The 18,782-nt window shown below is 43.7% G+C and overlaps 1 protein-coding gene across 3 annotated transcripts in view; it reads left to right on the top strand.

Annotated features, from left to right (window-relative positions):
* Positions 1–5,190: 5,190 nt before the first annotated feature.
* Positions 5,191–18,782, top strand: part of SNX25 (sorting nexin 25) — a 131,334-nt gene continuing 117,742 nt past the window's right edge. Inside the window, exon 1 of one of the 3 annotated variants that reach the window (XM_053900844.1) lies at positions 5,191–5,920. In XM_053900844.1, the coding sequence (XP_053756819.1) occupies positions 5,513–5,920 (408 nt within the window). In that variant the 5' untranslated portion in view covers positions 5,191–5,512. Of the gene's footprint in view, positions 5,921–6,426; positions 6,573–18,782 lie in introns of those variants that run through there. The other 2 variants (XM_019422270.2, XM_019422271.2) reach the window with 2 other exon arrangements.

Genomic DNA, 18,782 nt, shown 5'->3' on the forward strand with positions numbered 1-18,782 from the left:
ATTTGTAAACTTTTGCCTTTTCCCTGGTTTTCTTTTCCTGGAAAGAGCCCATCCTCAGTAGTCTGTACTGAATGAATGAATCAACGAATGCATGAAGTCGATTGTAAACAAACTTCTTCAGGCCAGAGATTTTGCTCTGTGCCTCTTCATACTTGTGGTCACAGAGGGTCATCAACTCAGAGGTGTAAAAAAGCTCTTCCCCAAATTCATTGAATCTGAACTCTTTCATCAGAAAAGATGTAAATAATATCCCTTGGCCCCTTAAAAAACTTTTTTTTCACTTATTGTATACCTCTTGAAGCAGAATATGGGCTTGACTATTTCTGTAGAGAGCTATTAAAAGATCTTGGGGGGCGCCTGGGTGGCTCAGTCGGTTGAGCGTCCGACTTCGGCTCAGGTCACGATCTCACGGTCCGTGAGTTCGAGCCCCGAGTCGGGCTCTGGGCTGATGGCTCAGAGCCTGGAGCCTGCTTCCGATTCTGTGTCTCCCTCTCTCTCTGACCCTCCCCCGTTCATGCTCTGTCTCTGTCTCAAAAATAAATAAACGTTAAAAAAAAAAATTAAAAAAAAAAAAGATCTTGGGATAATAGCTGGTGGTTTTTTCATCTATGCTAAACTTATAAGCATATGGAAAACTTTTAATTTATGAATTAAGTTTTGAAGGATGAAATCTTTACTGGGTTGAAGTTTATAAACCAAATTGAAATTAAATGTAGTTAGGTTTCATATTTTTTAAGTATCTAAAAGGGGGTAGTTCAACACATTTAAATGCTGGAATAGAGGAAATTGAGGAAGCAAAATGACTTAGGTTCACATATGAATTTCCTGAACTCCCACAAAGCAGGATTAGTAGCTCTCTTCTTGCCATCATAGAACTTTGTAATACCTTAGTAATATACGTTACATTGCTTAATGCTTCCTCTCCCCTACCCCAATCAGAATGTGAGCTCTTCAAGGACAAAGACTGTATTTTATATTTTTAAATTTATTTTTATTTTTTTAAGTTTATTTATTTATTTTGAGAGAGAGCATGAGCTTAAGCTGGGAAGGGGCAGAGAGAGGGAGAGAGAATCCCAAGTAGGCTTGGTGTTGTTGGCACGGAGCCCAATGTGGAGCTGGGACCCACGAACCATGAGATCATGACCTTAGCCAAAATCCAGGGTCAGACTAACCAACTGAGCCGCCCAGGTGCCCCTATACTGTTTTTTAACAAAGCACCTTCCTAATATTTTTGGACTGAATGAAAGAATGAATAGAAGTCACATACTACCTCACAGAAATTTACAGTCTATTTAAAAGCCAGATGAGTGCTATTCTTATTGCATTGGTTTGGTAAGGACATTATTTGTATACTTTAGAAGCAATTTTGTCCTTTGACATTACTTTTAACTACTGTATAATGGAGCAGAATCCTATAATTTAGGTCCACCACCTACTAGCTGTGATTTTGAGCAACTCATTTAACTTCTCTGAGCCTCAGTTTCTTCCTCTGGAAAATGGGATCATGCTTACCATATCTCCTTTACAGAGTTATAGTGGGGGACATATGTTTTAAAAGGATTTTCAAAAGTTGAAGCTTCCATTAAAATATGAGATTATTTTATTACTTTTTTTGGTCTACTCAATTATCCTAGATATATTATCATGGAAGAATATCAGATTTATTCATTCAAAAGTATTTATTAGGGGCCTGCTATGTGCAACCCCTGTTCAGGACTCATTAAAACTCTAATACTAATTTTGGGGACACCTGAGTGGCTCAGTGGGTTGAACATCTGGCTCTTGATTTCAGCTCAGGTCATAATCTCATGGTGGTGAGATTGAGCCCCATGTCAGACTCAGTGCTGACAGTGCAGATTCTCTCTTTCCCCCTCTGTCTGCCTCTCCCCCATGCTCGCTCTCTCTCAAAATAAATAAACATTTAAAAAAACCTCTAATACTAATTTTTATTTTCCATAATTATGTTCTCTTTCTTAGAGCAAATAAATGACAAATGAGAGACACTGGCTTCTTTTTGGTATACAAACTTTATAAAATATTAAATACATAGGGGCGCCTGGGTGGCTCAGTCGGCTAAGCATCCGACTTCGGCTCAGGTCATGATCTCACAGTTTGTGGGCTCCAGCCCCGGGTTGGGCTCTGTGCTGACAGCTCAGAGCCTGGATCCTGCTTTGGATTCTGTGTCTCCCTCTCTCTCTGCCCCTCCCCTGCTTGTGCTCTGTCTCTCTCTGTCTCTCAAAAATAAATAAATGTAAACAAATTTTTTTTAAATATTAAATACATAGTGTTAATCTGAAAATATTCAAAATTCTTTCCTAATTTATGCAAGTACATTTAATCAATATCGTGCCCTGCCTATTTTATATTTTACTCTGCTCATACTTCATGAAACAGCATATAGATGAGTTCGAAAAGCATTTTTGACCCACATGCATTTTGGAGAAATTAGATAATAAGCCAACACAATTTACATTCTTTCTTTATAATCTGCTGCCCAATAATACTGGCTATTAAAATCTAAGTGAGTGCGGGGCACCTGGGTGGCTCAGTTGGTTAAGTGTCCAGCTTCGGCTCAGGTCATGATCTCACGGTTCGTAGGTTGGAGCCCTGCGTTGGCCTCTGTGCTGACAGCTCGGAGCCTGGAGCCTGTTTCAGATTCTGCATCTCCCTCTCTCTCTGCCCCTCCCCTGGTTGCACTCTGTCTCTTTCTCTCTGAAAAATAAATAAACGTTAAAAAAAAAGCTAAGCGAGTGCAGTTTTTTTTTTGCTTTATGTTTCATAACTTGAAAATATTAGAGTAAAATAAAGGTAAATGATAAAGCTCTATTGCCAAACTCTTTACTGGCAAACATAATTAAATACTGTCTCCCTTGTCCCTATCCTTACTTAGGTCCTTTTCTTTATCTTATAGATAAATGGAATTAGATTATGAAGAACTATTAATTCCAGGGAAAAGAAATGTGAACTTTAACATATTTGCAGTGATAAGTCATTGGATACCACTGATTTGGGTGAGCAGCCAGATTATCCATGAGAAACTGATTAGTGTATTCTGTCGAGCAAACTGAGGTAGGTTGTTAAAGTAATACAACCAATGAATTATAGCTCTCTATATTTAAGTCCATGTGTAGACCACTCCCTGTTTAATTACTGGCTGGGCCATATGTTTGCTTTGGCCAATGGGACATTAGCAAATGTAATGCAAGCAAAAGCTTAAGAAGAATTTGCACAGGGCATCCCTGAAACTGTCATGTGAAGAAGGGCAAGCTGACCTTTGGAGGATAAGTACACAGGAAGCAGAGACGAGCCATCTCAACAGACTCCATAGACCAAATAGCCCAGCCTGTGCACCAGGAGACCATAGTTTCATTAGTTACCCGAGGCAAGAGCAGAATTGCCTAATGACCCCAGCCCAAATTGCTGACCCACAAAATCATAAGCAAATAAAGTGGTTATTTGGTGGTAGTTCGTTATGTGACAATAGATGATCGACACACCATATTTCCAGTATGTCTTCTTGATAATAACCTTTGGAATACTTTGTTTTAAAAGAATAAACAACTAACTGGAATTTAAATAAAAACTTGAAACAACAAATAAATTGGTAGATATAAAAATCAATTGCACAGCTCATTGTATGTAAATTATTCTTCATAAAACAATACTTACAAGAAAAGAAAATTAAAAAATAGTAAAAACACAAAGAATATCCACCAAATATCTTACTTCATATGAATGTTTTTTTCTTTGTTGAAATAATGACAGATGATTCCTTATTGAAAAACAGTATAGTCAGAGGAATTTGAAAATATTATTTTAATGCTTATTTTTCTTTATGAATTTTTTTTTCATGTTTCTATTTATTATTGAAGGAGAGAGACAGAGCATGAGCTGGGGAGGAGCAGAGAGAGAGGGAGACGTAGAATTTGAAGCAAGCTCCAGGCTCTAAGCTGTCAGCCCAGAGCCAGATGCGGGGCTCGATCTCATGAACTGTGAGATCATGACCTGAGCCAAAGTCGGATGCCTAACCGACTGAGCCACCCAGTGGCATTGGGTGCTTATTTTTCTTAACTATGCTTATTTTTCTTATTTTTCTTAACTATGCTTATTTTTCTTAACTTTGCTCCCTGGGAAGCAGGATATAAATCATTTTATTGGAAAACAATAGTGCTGTTAAACTGTTGACATTCTTCAGGACTCCTACTTGAAGAGAGTTTTGAGACTTTGCTTTCGTTGCCCGTGTCCTTTCTCACTGCCTCTCTCAGTCTGTTTACCTCTCCTTCCCTTTCTTCTATTCCGGATTTGCCCTATCACCCATCCTTTTAAATCATTAATCTCTTTAGAATTCCTTCGTTTCCTTTCCAATTCTTTTTAACTATTAAAGATACAGCTGCTGCTTTCTTGGTCCTAGTAGTAATTTACTAGCATTTATCTAGCATTACCAACATTTTTTTCAGTAAACATTATCTGTATATTACCGACGGGACCATGATAGGAGAATAGGAAAATACGTTCTCTAAAAACGATTTGGACCGCTTTCACTTGCGTGGGTAATAACATTTGTACTGAATCTCTGGTAACAAAAATATAGGGACTTGGAGCCAAAGTGATTATGGCAGCTGTGTACACTCCCTGGCACTAGGCCCACTTCTCTGGGCCTTTCCATAACTAGCAGCTGCAGGCTTCATTCCTCTTCCACATTCGTCGATCCCTTCCCTGAGGCGGCTGGGCGGGGAAAGGAAGGTCGTTGAGGGAACCTGTGTCAAAAGTGAGGCTTAGGAATGGCTTGCCCCCCGAATCTAAACAGCAGGTGAAAATAAGGCAGACATTTGGGGGGCCCTAAGCAGGCGAGGAGGTTACTTGTCAGTGAAGAGCCCAGAGCGAGGATTAAGGGATCACCTGAGCCGGAGAATTAATTACAAGCGCTTCTGACACCTGCGGCAAAATTTTCCATCCTCTGACGGTACCCTGGGGGGAGGGGAGGAGGAGGGCGGGGACCTAGCAGTTTTCCCAGCGATTGGCCGCGCCCCCTCCCCTGAGGGGCGGTGGCGCTCGGACCCCGCCCCCGCGCCGCGGGTGGGCGGCGGGGGCCGGGCGAGGCCGGGCACCTCCCACCTGTCACTCAGCGGGCCGCGGTCGCTCTCCGCCCCCCGCCTGACGAGCACCTCCCGGCCGCTCCCGCCCCCGCTCCGCCTCTGGCTTCGCCAGCTTAAGTCACAACGCGGTCCGGCTACCTGGGCGCGCCCGGCCGGACGGGCTGCGGGGCCGGCGCCGGGTGGCGGCGCTGAGGGGTCGCTGAGAGGAGCTCGGCGGCGTCAGTTGGAGCCGTTCCCTCGGTGGGCCGCCGGCGAGGGCATGAGCGCGGACTGCCTGTGCCTCCGGAGCGGCGGCGGCGGCGGCGGCGGCGGGAGCGGCGAGGGGAGGGGGCGCCGCGCAGAGGCCACCGTCCGGGGCAGCGCCGGGGGACAGCAGGGCAGGAGATGTGCCTGTCCTTAGCGGTACAGGAAGCAGCATGCACCCCGATGCCACCGACAGCAGCGGCGCCGGCCTCAGCCTCGTGCCGGCAGCGGCCACCGTTGGCCGCCCAGCCCCGGACGCCCCGGGCGAGCGGCGGCCGGACGCCCGGGAAGACGCGGCGGCGCCGGGGAGCCCTGGCGGCTGGAGCTGGCGAGTGTCAGTGGCGGTGGCCGCACTCGCCGCCGTGTGCCTCTCCTGCCTGGGGCCCGGTTGCTGGCAGGCGGCCGGAGGCGCGGGGCCGTGCACCGTCCTGCTCCGGCTCAGCCTGTACCTGGGCTGCGCCGCGGCCGCCTTCCTCTTGGGAACCCTGTTCTCCCTCGTCTGCCGGAGCCGGAGAGCCCCGCCGCCCGACTTCGTCGCCACCTGGAGACGGCTGGCCGCGGCCGCCCGCCGCGGGCCGGGGGTAAGTACCGGTGTCCCCGCTGCCTCGCGCGCTCGGGGCCTCGGCCGGGCCCTCCCCGCTTCCGGTGCCCGCCGCCCGCTCTCGGAGCCCCGGGTGGCGGCGGCGTGGCCGGTCCCCTCTGCCTGGCCTCCCGGAGAGAGACCCGGCTGGGGTTGGTCGGCCCGGCGGGTAGCTGCGAGCGTTCCCTCGGCCCGCGCCGGTGGGGGGTGGGGGGAGAGGGGGCGGGCTCGGGGCTCCTCCGAGCTTGCGGGATGCTCGCCGAGATGCACGTTGTTAGGCAGTGTAGTTGCTCCACAACCATCCTCAGGCACAACCTTGCTAGCTGAATAATCCAGATCTTGAATGTCGCTCTGCAGTTGGCGAGGGGAGTCCCCCCCTGTACGCACGCGCTGCGCCCTGTGCGGATCATGGTGTTTGCTGCTTCTAACCGTTTTCTGGGAGAGGTAACTTTCTGACCTTTCACCGGTGCGGAAACTTGCTCAGACAGGCTCGTGTGGCTTAGCTCGCCCTGCCGGGACCTCTCACCCGAGGCTGTGGACACTTCTTACCGCGGCATCCTGTCTTCCACCATGTTGAGAACGCAGCCCCAGCTAGTTTCTGTGATTTTGAAAGGGGATGTCAGATAGCACTTCAGTCTGCAACAAAAGCAAAGGTATCCCAGGGAGGGGTGGGACAGCAGGGCGGTGGTTAGAAAATCTAGGAAGTGAGAGTGTTTCAAATGAGCTCTTCTCTTCCTTAGTGCCACACCGCTACTTGCTCAGCCTCCCAGCTTTCTCTCATACGTAACCCTTTAAATCAAATAATGAAACTTGATTCTGTTGTAGCTTGTTTTGTTCGGGGCACATTATGCCGAGCCTGAGATTTGTTTCTGCTAATAATGTATTTAACACGGGTTTACTATGGGAATTGTAACTTCTACTGCGGAAATATAATTATGAGTTCTATTTCATAAGCCCTAAGTTACAGGGTAGTGTCTCTCAATAATCCGGTAAGGAAATAACAAACCCCACAGACCCATGATAGGTGAATTATACTGTTGTTCCAGGCAGTGGAGAAATAAAGTCCAGATTTATTTGAGGTGTGCCTCTCTAGGAGTTGGTTCTTGGTAGAGTAAGTCCTTTCAACCAAAAGTTGGGTATTAGCTGCTGGGACATGTAGCTAGTGACAGTGGCATTGGTGTTGGTAGGCAGGGCTGGCTGCCCTGCAGGTTAGTACTTTGGGGACAGTTACACAGCCTGTACCACTGCCTGTGAGAAATACCCTCAGCAAGGCAGGAACAGATGTCCCTTCCCTTCTCAAGACTGCTGTATGGTTTAACACCCCTGCTGACCGGGAGTTGCCTGACCACAACAGGAGCAAGTGTCTTAAGATCTACAGAGAGCTGTTTAGATCGGCAAAGAGTAGCCTTGCCCCGCCTGAACACTCTGGGTAGGACCACACAAACTGCTGGTATTTAAAGCCCATTACATCATACTTATTCATCCATATATTCATATGGAGAAGCACTCAGCACAACAGTTCTGCAGATATCATCTTGACATGGTTTCTCAAACTAGATCAAAACAACCTCAATTCAAAACAATATGGATTTGAAATCACAACAGATCAATACACAACATAATGTGGCACTAGCTGCTGGACTGAATGATACTGTCATGAAATTGAAGTTGCCTAAGCACATTCCGGTAAGGGAAATGGCAGTGGTTCATAAGGATATTTGTTAGAGGGATCATTATCCTCTGGGTTTTGTATTTGCTTATGATATGATCCACTTACTCTTGTAAAAATCATCACACTCTTCGCCAAAATTACCCTGTCCTGAGTCTGTCGGTTCGAAATGCAGCCCTGAGATAATGGCTGGAGGGTTGTAGGGAAGGAAGTCAGGCATCCTCACTCTGTAAATCCATCAGGAATTCAGTATATTAAGGTATAGGAACTTCTGTTTCCCTGGTATTCTAAAAAAATTAGTAGTGTTTATTTCCTTTAAAAACCTTCATTTAACTATCCATTTTTTTCATATCTAATTTAGCAAGAGTTGGTAAGCAGGTGTGTTTTTTCTCATGATTTTTTTCTACAATGACAAAAATAAGGATCCAAAGATTTTACTAGTTGGCTTATTGATTTGTAAATGATGTTCCATTTCTTTTGAGTATTGTAAGAAATAATTTACTCCATATGTGTTTATCGAGTTTGGTTTTTTTGATGTTGTATTTATGGTTGAGAGAGCATGAGCATGGGAGGGGCAGAGAGAGAAAAGGGGACAGAGGATTTGAAGCGGGCTGTATGCAGACAGCAGTGAGCCCAACGCCCGGCTCCAGCTCACAGATCCTGAGGTCCTGACCTGAGCGGAAGTTGGAAGCTCAACCAACCCAGCCACCCAGGCTCCCCTACTGAGTGTTTTATATGAGCCAAGTATTATTCTGCAAGCTGGGGTTGAATCAGTGAGACACACAAAAGCCCTACTCTCTGGAGATTATAGTCTTATGGGAGATCAGACAACAAAGGAGATATTTTTTGTTAGTGATAAATGCTTTTGAAACAAAAAATAAGAGTTAAGTGATTAAGAGTGCCTAGTAAGTGGGAGCAGGAAGTTTAGATGGTGAGGTCAGGGTCAAAATCCTGTAGTATTCTAGTCCTCTGAAGGCCTAGAAGCTGCATGTTGTGGGTTAGTTACCATCCTATTTCCTGGAAAATACATTTCCTCAAACCTCCCAACTCACTTATACTTCTGGGTAGATAAAACTTGGATTAGCATCCAGAAAGATGGTTTAGTAGAGGAATTAGAGAAAATAGTATTTTGTTATTTTTTTAATGTTTATTTTTGAGAGAGGTAGAGTGCAGGTGGGGAGCGAGGAGGAGACTCTGAAGCAGGCTCCAGGCTCTGAGCTGTCAGCACAGAGTTCAACGCAAGGCTTGAACTTGTGAACCTCGAGATCATGACCTGAGCCGAAGTTGGACGCTTAACTGAACCACCCAGGCGCCCAGAGAAAATAGTACTTTAAAGGTGACAGAACATGAAGCAGCATATGTAATCCTGAGGATTTCAGGTACTAGAAGAAGTGAAATGTAATTTATGGAAAGTAGATCATTGGTCATTTTTTTTGAACTTGGATCCTTATAATAGACTTTAACGAGAAAGTAAGTACATTAGAAACTTTACTTTCCAAGTCTGTATTGTAATTGAAATGCAGATTTTTCACATAAAATTTTATATTTTTTTAACAGTACTGGTGCTATTTACTCAAGCCTTTAGTTGTGCTGTATTTCTAATTTGTGTTTAGTTTTATTTTGTTTTTTTTAATGCTCTGTTCTTTATGAATGGAAGCATAAGCACGTGGTGTAGTGTAAAATATCTGTCAGTTCTGTGGGGGTAGCAGCTGGACCACACAGGTCATCTAACATATGTGGAGGGGGAGGCTGTTGAGTAGTAAACCAAATGGTGCCTCTGTAAGATACAGTGAGTACATTACTACAGAAATTTTGATTCAGCATGAAGGAAGGAATCGTCATTTGTTCTCACACATTTTAGAGTCTTCTAAAATGCTGTCCTTCTAGCTGTCCATCCTTCCTTCCCCCTTTGTTTTCTTTTTGGTCTCCTATAGAGGGAAAAAAAATGCATACATCGTTAAAAGTAGGCAGCTAAAAAAGCCACACTGAAAGCGAAAAGTGGTTTTTGTGTCAGGGAGTGTCTAAAATGCTTCTGTGTGTCTCACAGTGTAGTTATTGGCTGTAAACTCCATGTGATTAGGACCCCTGATTGACACCTTTTGCTATACCTGTATCTAGCAGGGGCTCAGGGAGTGTTTGCAGATGATGATAAGATTGTCTGTTCTCACTACTTCATGCTTTTCCCCCTCCAGTTAATCCAGTAGTAGTAGTTGTTGGGCATCTGCTATGTGCAAGAATTTTTGTTTCATTTGGGTGGGAATTACTGCCGATTAAAGTAGTAACAATAATTTTCAACTCAGGTAGAAATAATATCCAGTGGTGTATTCAGGTCCTGAGGAAGCTTTTCTGTAAGGTCAGGAAGGTCTTGACAGTTGCTCTCTGGGCCCCACTTAGAGAAACGTGGACTTTGTGGCAGGCCAGCAAGCACACTGGAGCTGTGGTGCTGTGGGGTTGGCCTGCCCCGGGGTAACTAACAGTTGTTAGCCCACCTTTGTTGAGCAGGCTGTCATAGCGTGGCGTTCCCGGTCCAAGGTTGTGTTTGGTCTTGCACCAGGCCGGTTAACTTACCTGGACCAAGAGCCTTCAATTCACTGGTCACAGTTAACTTGACCTTAGCACCTCATCTAACCAAGGCAACGGAAAGAGAAATATGGCAGAAGCCAGTTAGTAGTTTAGAAAACTTAGTTTCATTACTGGACCAGCAATACAAAGTGCATCTTCATATAATGGAAAAAAGGAAAATTATTTCTTACGTTTTGACAATAGGAAGATAAGAGAATAGCTTCTCTACCCATCAATTATTCACATATAGTATGGATTTTCTCTTTTGCACTGTAACTTGTTGGATGTTTCTTGATTTGTGTTCCATAAATTCAAAACTAAGCAATTAACGATGGTCAGAAGGCCGACACGAGAATATCCACAAAAGTGAAATGCTTAATAGCATGTGGGAAACCAAAGTCCACTACTATATGAAGAAAACATTAATGAAAGACTTCAAAGTTCAGGCAGATAGAAAAGTTCAAGTGGTTTATCAAATCTAACAAGCATTTACTGAGTACCTGTTAAATAGCCGCTATTATGATCTTGTTAGATCACTTTTTGCCTAGCTGCTCAGTGCCTGTGCCAGGCACGTGGTAGGCTCTCAATAGATCAGTTTTGCCTGTGTAAATGGATTATTGTTTGAGACGATAGCAAATTTAAGTATTCTACTGACTGTTTTTTAAATTTTTTTCTTAAAAATATTTTTTTACATGTTATTTTTGAGAGAGAGAGAGAGAGAGAGACAAAAGCACGAGGGGAGAGGGGCAGAGAGAGAGCGAGGAAGACACAGAATCTAAAGGTTCCAGGCTCTGAGCTGTCAACACAGAGCCCGAGGCCAGGCTCAAACTCACAAACTGTGAGATCATGACCTGAACCGAAGTCGGATGCTTAATGGACTGAGCCACCCAGGTGCCCCTACTCACATTTTTAGGTTTAAAATTATAACCCCAGCATCCTGGAGAAGGGTCAGAACCTTGCAGTAAGCTCATTAAGAGCTTGGGAAATTGCTTTCTGGAAATGCAGGGCCATGTTTTTAGCGTTGGGGAGGATTCACAGATGAACAAGAATCTCCCTGTCCCTGCCCTCTCAGGCTGAGTAGATTGGATTGATAGAGAAGACTGGATGGGAAGGCAGATGTTTATAGAGACAGTACAATATTCACACAGCAATCCATGGTGCCAGTTGGCTTGGGTAGGACTTTTAGAATTCCTAAATGAGTTCTTTTACAAATACAAAAGTTCTTTGAGTAAAACAAACTTAATTTAGTTACTTGAGGGGAAAAAGGAAAAGAAACAGGAATTAGGGAGACTATACACAGCCTCTTTGTGACTTTCCTTTATTATGCTAATGTGATAAAGTAATCCTCAATAATTTGATAATGGATAATGGCATAATATACTTACTTCAGAATATTTGTTTGCTAAAGTTTTAACTAGACGATTTAAGTCATGGTGGATAGTGGGAAAAATGTTTTTGAGGAAGATGGCTTTTTGAGAACCCCTTAAATCACAGGATCCTCCCTAACTGTCTGGTATAAAGGTTGTTTTCCTTTAAATTCACACTATTCATAATTTTTAAATTTTTTATGCAGATGATAACATTCATGTTTTTTAAAAAAAAGTGTAAAAGGGTATACAGTGAAATTTTCCCTATAGACAATATTAATAGTTGTTTATTCTTCCATATATATATATTATGCATATACAAGAAAACACAAATATATATTCAAAGAGAGAAGTTTTGGACACCTATAATCTCTTGATACAAAAACAATAATAACACATATAGGACAGTTATTTTTTAGGTCTTCATTGTGAAGGCATTATTTCTTAAGATTAGGAAACAAGTTATATAGGAATGATAACTTCTAAGTAGGAAGATACATGATTAAACCTAGAACATAATAATGCTCATCAAACACAGGACATGTATGCTAAGAAGTGAAGAAAGTGTTTATTTGAATTTACCAGACTGTCTAAAGGAAACAATTTTTATTTTCATAATTTATGAAAAAGTAAACAAATTTACAAAAAGTAAACAAAGCAAACTGTTGACAGAGTACATGTACCATTTAGGATTTGAGTTGCCCCTGAGTATACGAGATGAATCACAGGAGCTAGGATTGCAAAGGTACTTTGGGCCACGTTGTAGAAGTCCTCAATCGAGAGTAAAACTGGATTTTAGTCTGTGGGCATGGCAGCTATTGGCATTTCCTGAGACAGGAGTGATAGCCTCAGAGCTTGGCTTTACAAATGTTAAATGGAAAGTGATTGGGATAAAGTCAGGAGGAGAAAATACCATGTTAAATGCAGTGGTAAAAAGTGAGAGTTAATGAGGCTGTGTGAATGGAGATAAAAGGCAATAAATTTGAGTGAGCTTTTTATTTGATGTAAAATATCATTAGTTATCATTACAGACAGGTTTAAGAATCTTTTCAGGAGTGTCCTAACATTCTCTGTAAACAGTAAATTTCGGGGCACCTGGGTGACCCAGTCACTTAGGCATCTGACTGTTGATTTCAGCCCAGGTCATGAGCTCAGAGTCGTGGGATCGCGCCCCACATTTGGCTCTGCCCTGAGCATGGAGCCTGCTTGAGATATTCTCTCTCTCTCTCTCTCCCTCCCCCCCTCCCCCCTCTCCCCCTCTCTCTCCCCCCCTCTCCCCTCTCTCCCCCCCCTCTCCCCTCTCTCCCCCCCCCTCCCCTCTCTCCCCCCCCTCTCCCCTCTCTCCCCCCCTCTCCCCTCTCTCCCACACACACTTCCCCTTCTCCTCTCCCCCACTAACACATGCCCCCGCCCCCCCCCAATAAACAAACAAAACAGTAAATTCAGCCCCCAAACAAAGGGTTGTCTTGTTCACAAAATGAACACAGTTTCCAAGCTTGAATGTTCTCCTTGGAGCCTAAATTCTGGTCATTTCCTGGGAGGTTGATTTCTCACTGTCTTCTATCTCAAGCTGCTTTTGTTTTGGGAGCATGCTGTGATGTCACCTTCATGATTGAATGTTGCCTTCTTGAAAATCTCTTATGTTTCATTTCCCAACCTTATAGTTTTGGGGGTAGGGAGTACCCCCAGATTCCTGAAAATGTGAGTTCTTATAGTCAGAATCATGCACATAATTGTACTAAAAAGGTGACTCAGCAGGTTTAGTACTAAAGGCTCAGGCTTAGAAAATGAACATTGTCTGTAGAAGGCTTTAAATATTAAAATAATAGCATACAGACTTGTGTCAAACAAAAAAGTTGCACCTTTGCTTTTGGAAAAAAAAAATTGCAAACTTGGAACTTATTTTTTTTACCCTTCCCTCTTAGGTCACTTTCTAAACTAGGGTTGGGGGCGTGGGTGGGAATGATAGGTGTGATGGGCAGCCCTTCTCAAGGGCTCTTCCTGGGTACCCTGAGCCCAGGCCCAGTTACTTATTTCCATATCCTGTGTCAGCCCTGGGCTGTGTGCTTGTATAGTTTCTCCAAACACAGTGGAGCTTTCCAGAAAGCCCAGGGAACCGATTTGGTTGTATTTTGGTGGGTTTCTCAGCTCAGATTCTGCTTTGGGAGAATGCAGTTGGGAGTGTGAGGTGTGCCTGCTGTGTCCCTGGGCCTGACCTGTTCTGTGCGGTTACTACGGGCACTGACCAGTCCTGGTACATTTGTCAGCCAGCCTGGGGTTTCCGCGTCTGAATAGCTAAGAGCTGGATGTGAAGAAAAACGAATATGGTAACTCCAGATAAAATGCCTCTGGGGCCAAGGAGGAAAAGGAATGAATTGTGCATGTTTAGGATAAGAAACGTGAACTTGTTTAGGCCACTGGGATCTATTTAGTAAGCTTTCAGTTGTAGTGTAGAATACTGCTCTTGGAAAATTAGGTAAGTTTTTGCGAATACTTCTTTCTTTCCTTTTTTTTTTTAATACATTTTTTAAAATTTTATTTGAGAGAGACAGAGACAGTGCAGGTGGGGAGGAGGCAGAGAGAGAGGGAAACAGAATCCCAAGCAGGTTCTGTGCTGCCAGCACAGAGCCCAATGCGGAGCTTGAACCCATGAAACCGAGAGATCGTGACCTGAGCCAAAGCCAAGAGTCGGACACTTAACCGACTGAGCCACCCAGGCACCCCTACAAATACTTATTTCTAAAGTAACCTGAATTTCTGTAGTTCTCAACCACCTGTGTGTATGAGTGACTTTACATTAATGGTAGTAACTAAAATTTTACAGGTGTTTGCTTCTGTCTGCTCATGCAGAACCTTGGTCTGCAGTGCCCCTAGCTGCCCCTCCCCAGACTTCTGAGAGTCCATAGGCAGTGTCTTCTGTATTTGTGAATAAGCTCATTTATATTCCTTCATTTCTGGTGCCTTCAAAGCATTGGAGAGAGGCCTCTCTGCCATCACCACTGTCAGTCTGTGAAAAACCACATTTCTTTTTGGGCAACTAGGGTTTCAATCCCCCAAAGCTGGATATCCAGGTGTGCTTCCTCTGAGCCAAAGCCCCATTATGTACTTCATAGCAGCTGAAGTGTTGCCCCGTTTCTCTAGGGTGTGCATCTCAAAATTTTTTTCACCTTGTTACAGAAGCTGAGGAACGAATGCTCCTGTTGGCATTTCCTGGAAGACAGCCCCTTCCCTTTTGTCCACCTGGCCAGGAGCAGCCCTGGGAAGCCAGAGCTTTCTTTCCTAGCATCAAAGCTTTCTGTCTGTAGCCTTGAGCCCATATCTACAAGCCACCTCCCAGAAGGTCTCATTACCCTGTGCAAGTTAGTTCTTAAAATATCTACCTGAGGGCTGCATGCAGGCTTTGCCAACTTGTTACACATGGAATTAACATCTTTAAGTATTCCAGAAATTTCAGTGTGTTTTTTCTGAGACAGTTAATCTCTTTTTCCTTCTGATTTTCTTTTTTCCTGTTTCATTAAACCTTTCTGAGATGATCATCTCTAGATAAATTCAGGAAGTTGCTTTGTTTTCCTGATTTGAATTATGGTTGTTCTTGAGTTTTCTTTTTTTATTATCTCACTCTTAGGCAGTCTCATCCTTGAGCCCCCGTAAAAACCATCCCTACACTCAGGATTAGAGATTTATTCCTCTCTTTCTTTGGGCCTCAGACTCATTTATTCAACTGCTTGACTTGACATTTCCATTTGGCATTTGTCGTGGTGCCTGAAACTCAGCTAGTCCAAGTGTCCCCATCCCTCTTCCATTGTCCTTTATGTCCACGACTGGCACCTCCAAAAGTCAGGTCCCATGGCCAGAAGGCTTTGAGTTCCCTGGACATCTCCTTCTCCTCACTGTGCATATGCTGTCCATCATCAGGTCCTGCCTTCTTACCTCTTGAGTGTCTTGCACCCATCCCCTTCTTTCCATCTCTTCTGCTTTGTCCCAGTTGCCATCATGTCTCACCTAGATGGCTGCAGTAGCCTTTCAACTCCTCTCTCTGTATCCTTGTTGGCATTTTATTTATATTTTTTATTTTTTAAATTTTTAAAATCTTTATTTTTGAGAGAGAGAGAGAGCGCGTGCACACATGAGCAGGTGAGGGGAAGAGAGAGAGGGAGACACAGAACCTGAAGCAGGCTCCAGGCTCTGAGCTGTCAGTCCAGAGCCTGACATGGGGCTCGAACTCACAGAGTGCGAGATCATGACCTGAGCTGAAGTCAGATGCTTAACCGATTGAGCCACTCAGGCGCCCTGACCTTGTTGCCATTTAAAAAATGCAAACCTAATTCAATCCATCTTCAGCAACAGGCTTAATTAAAATCCGCTAGTGGCTTCCTGCTCTTCCCAGCTCTTCAGCCTCCTCTGTCTTCACTACCTTCATCCTCATACTCCATCCTTAAAGGGCCATGCTCCCTCCATCACTGGCGACTTTGTACATTGCCTCCTTTGCGTGGAGCAGCCCACTGCCCCCTTGCTTAGTGAACTGCTTCCCCAGACCTCAGTCATCACTTGTGCAGGGAGAGTCTCCCCCTCTGCTGTGTGGATTCTCCTGGCACCACATACCTTTTCCTTACTGTACCTACCAACGGCTGTAATTTTATATTCCCTTGGATGATTCCTTGTCTGTCTTGATCTCCACAAAGGCAGAAACTCTCCTGTATCTTTAAGAGCATGATTTAGTAGGTGAGCAATAAATCTTTCTTGACCAAATAAATAACTGGGCATTAATAGAGCATTGACAATAAGATAATGGTTTTGGAGCCACTCTTCTGAATTTGAATCATGGCTCTGCCCTAATAACTGTGAGTATGGGCAACCTGCTTAAGATTTCTGGACCTCATGCCTGGGTGGCTCAGTTGGCTAAGTGTCCGATTTCGGCTCAGGTCATGATCTCACCATTTGTGGTCTCGAGCCCCACATTATGTTCTGTGCTGACTGCTCAAAGACTGGAGCCTGCTTTGGATCCTATGTCTCCCTCTCTCACTGCCCCTCCCCTACTTGTGCTCTGTCTCTGTCTCTCTCAAAAGTAAATAATAAACATTAAAATACGTTTTAAAAAAACATTTCTAGAGCTCAGTCTCCTTATATGAAAAATGGAGATAATAAATACTTTTCAAGGGTTATTTGGAACAATGTTATAGTATTTGAAAATACAAATTCTAATATTTGTAAAAGTGTTTTGAATATAGGAGGTGTTAAATAGTAGATTTTGCACTATCACTTTTAAAAAAACCTTTTTATTGTAAAATAACAAATGCAGATTCAGAAAATCACAGAAAATAAATGTATGATGAATGATCATAAAGAGCACGCCCTTGGAACTTCCAGAAACTCCAGAAGCCCCTCTGTATTTCCACCCAATGTCAGCCCCTCCTCTTCCACTTAAGTAACTCTTGACTTTATAGTATTCACTTCCTTGCATGTTGTTATGGTGTTATCACTCAAATGTGCATCAGTGGACATGATAGGTTTTTTTCCCCCATTAAAAAAAAATTAGTTTCTCCTCTATCCTTTTCCTTATGGGATATCCTTATCCTCTTATCCTCTGTCCTTTCTTTGCAATTTATTTGTGAAGAACCTGGAGCATTTGTCCTGTGGAGTATCCTGTGGTCTGGATTTTGCTGATTACACGTGAATGATGCAGTTCAACATGTCCTCTCCTTTGTATGTCCCGCAAATTGGCAGCTGGATCCAGAGGTGTGATCAAACTTGTGTTCGATCCATTTGACAGACTGTAGGTGGTGGTGTGATCTTTCATTGGGAGACACAAAACATCTTACTGACTTTTGGTTATATTAGTAGCTGCTAATGGTTGATAGCTAGATCCACTAATTTGTTGGGGGTGACAAAGTGGTAATGTTCAAATTCTGTCATTTACTTTTCATTTATTGCTTTGAATACTTTTTTTTAATTAAAAATTTTTTTTTAATTTTTTTTTCAACGTTTTTAATTTATTTTTGGGACAGAGAGAGACAGAGCATGAACGGGGGAGGGGCAGAGAGAGAGGGAGACACAGAATCGGAAACAGGCTCCAGGCTCCGAGCCATCAGCCCAGAGCCTGACGCGGGGCTCGAACTCACGGACCGCGAGATCGTGACCTGGCTGAAGTCGGACGCTTAACCGACTGCGCCACCCAGGCGCCCCTTAAATTTTTTTTTTTAAGTTTATTTAGTCACTTAGAGGGAGAGAGAGAGAGAAAGAACAAGTCGGGGAGGGGCAGAGAGAGAGAGAGGGAGAGAGAATCCCAAACAGGCTCTGCACCGTTAGCACAGCGCAAAGCCTGGTGTGGGGCTTGGACTCACGAATGGTGAGATGAGAACCGAAGCCGAAGTCAGACATTTAACCAACTGAGCCATGCTGGCGCCCCTGAATACTTTTTTAAAAGAGACCTGTTTCCCTCATCTATTTGGTTACACAGTGGTATACAGTTCATATAGAAAAGCAGAGTAAATGCTAGATTTTCTCCCATTATTAGTTTCTAAAATAATGAGTTGGTTCCCCAACATCCTTTGAAGGTAATCAATTAGTTATGTGTTTTGAAAAAAGAATGTACTACGACCTTGCAGATGAGAACGTAATAGACAGGTTTTGATCAGTTGTAATGATCTTTTTTGAAGCTTCTATAATCCCATCTTTGGCCCATGGGAGCCTTTTGAAGTTGGCTCCAGAGACCTTTCTATATGACCCTACCTTTTGATATGACCCTAATTAGTTTTTAGAGTTTTCTTGCTGTCTGACATAACCGGATATTTCAGGTTCATCTTGAGCAGTTTCTTCTCACACCTGGACTTAGCCATTTCTCCAAAAAGAGCCCTGATTTCTTTTAATGGGAAATGGTATTTCAAGAACTCGTTCTGCCTCAGCTCTGAGTAGCACAGCCAAGACCCGGACCCAGCTGTTGGGACTTGATTTGCTTTATTTGTTTGTAGGGTGACCAACCGACCTGATTTGCTTCCGACTGTCTTGGTTTTAGTGCCAAAAGTTCTGTGCCCCAGGGGAAAAAAATAAAACTCATTCTAGGTGTTAAGGAGGCTTGTTGCTATTGGTTTGGTCATTGTTTCTTGGCTTTCTCTATGGAGAGATCTGGAAAAGTGTGTTTTGCAGAGAATTCTCTTAGGTGTTAGCTTTATTTACTTCATAGGTCTTAAAGGCAAGTAACACTTTGAACAGTGCTTTGTAATCATCTTTGCCACTTGCTTATCGTAGCCTATCTTGGCATTGTTAAC

The sequence above is a fragment of the Panthera pardus genome, unplaced genomic scaffold (assembly GCF_024362965.1).
Source record: "Panthera pardus isolate Hobbes unplaced genomic scaffold, ASM2436296v1 HiC_scaffold_13, whole genome shotgun sequence".
In the NCBI taxonomy this organism is placed as follows: Eukaryota; Metazoa; Chordata; class Mammalia; order Carnivora; family Felidae; genus Panthera; species Panthera pardus.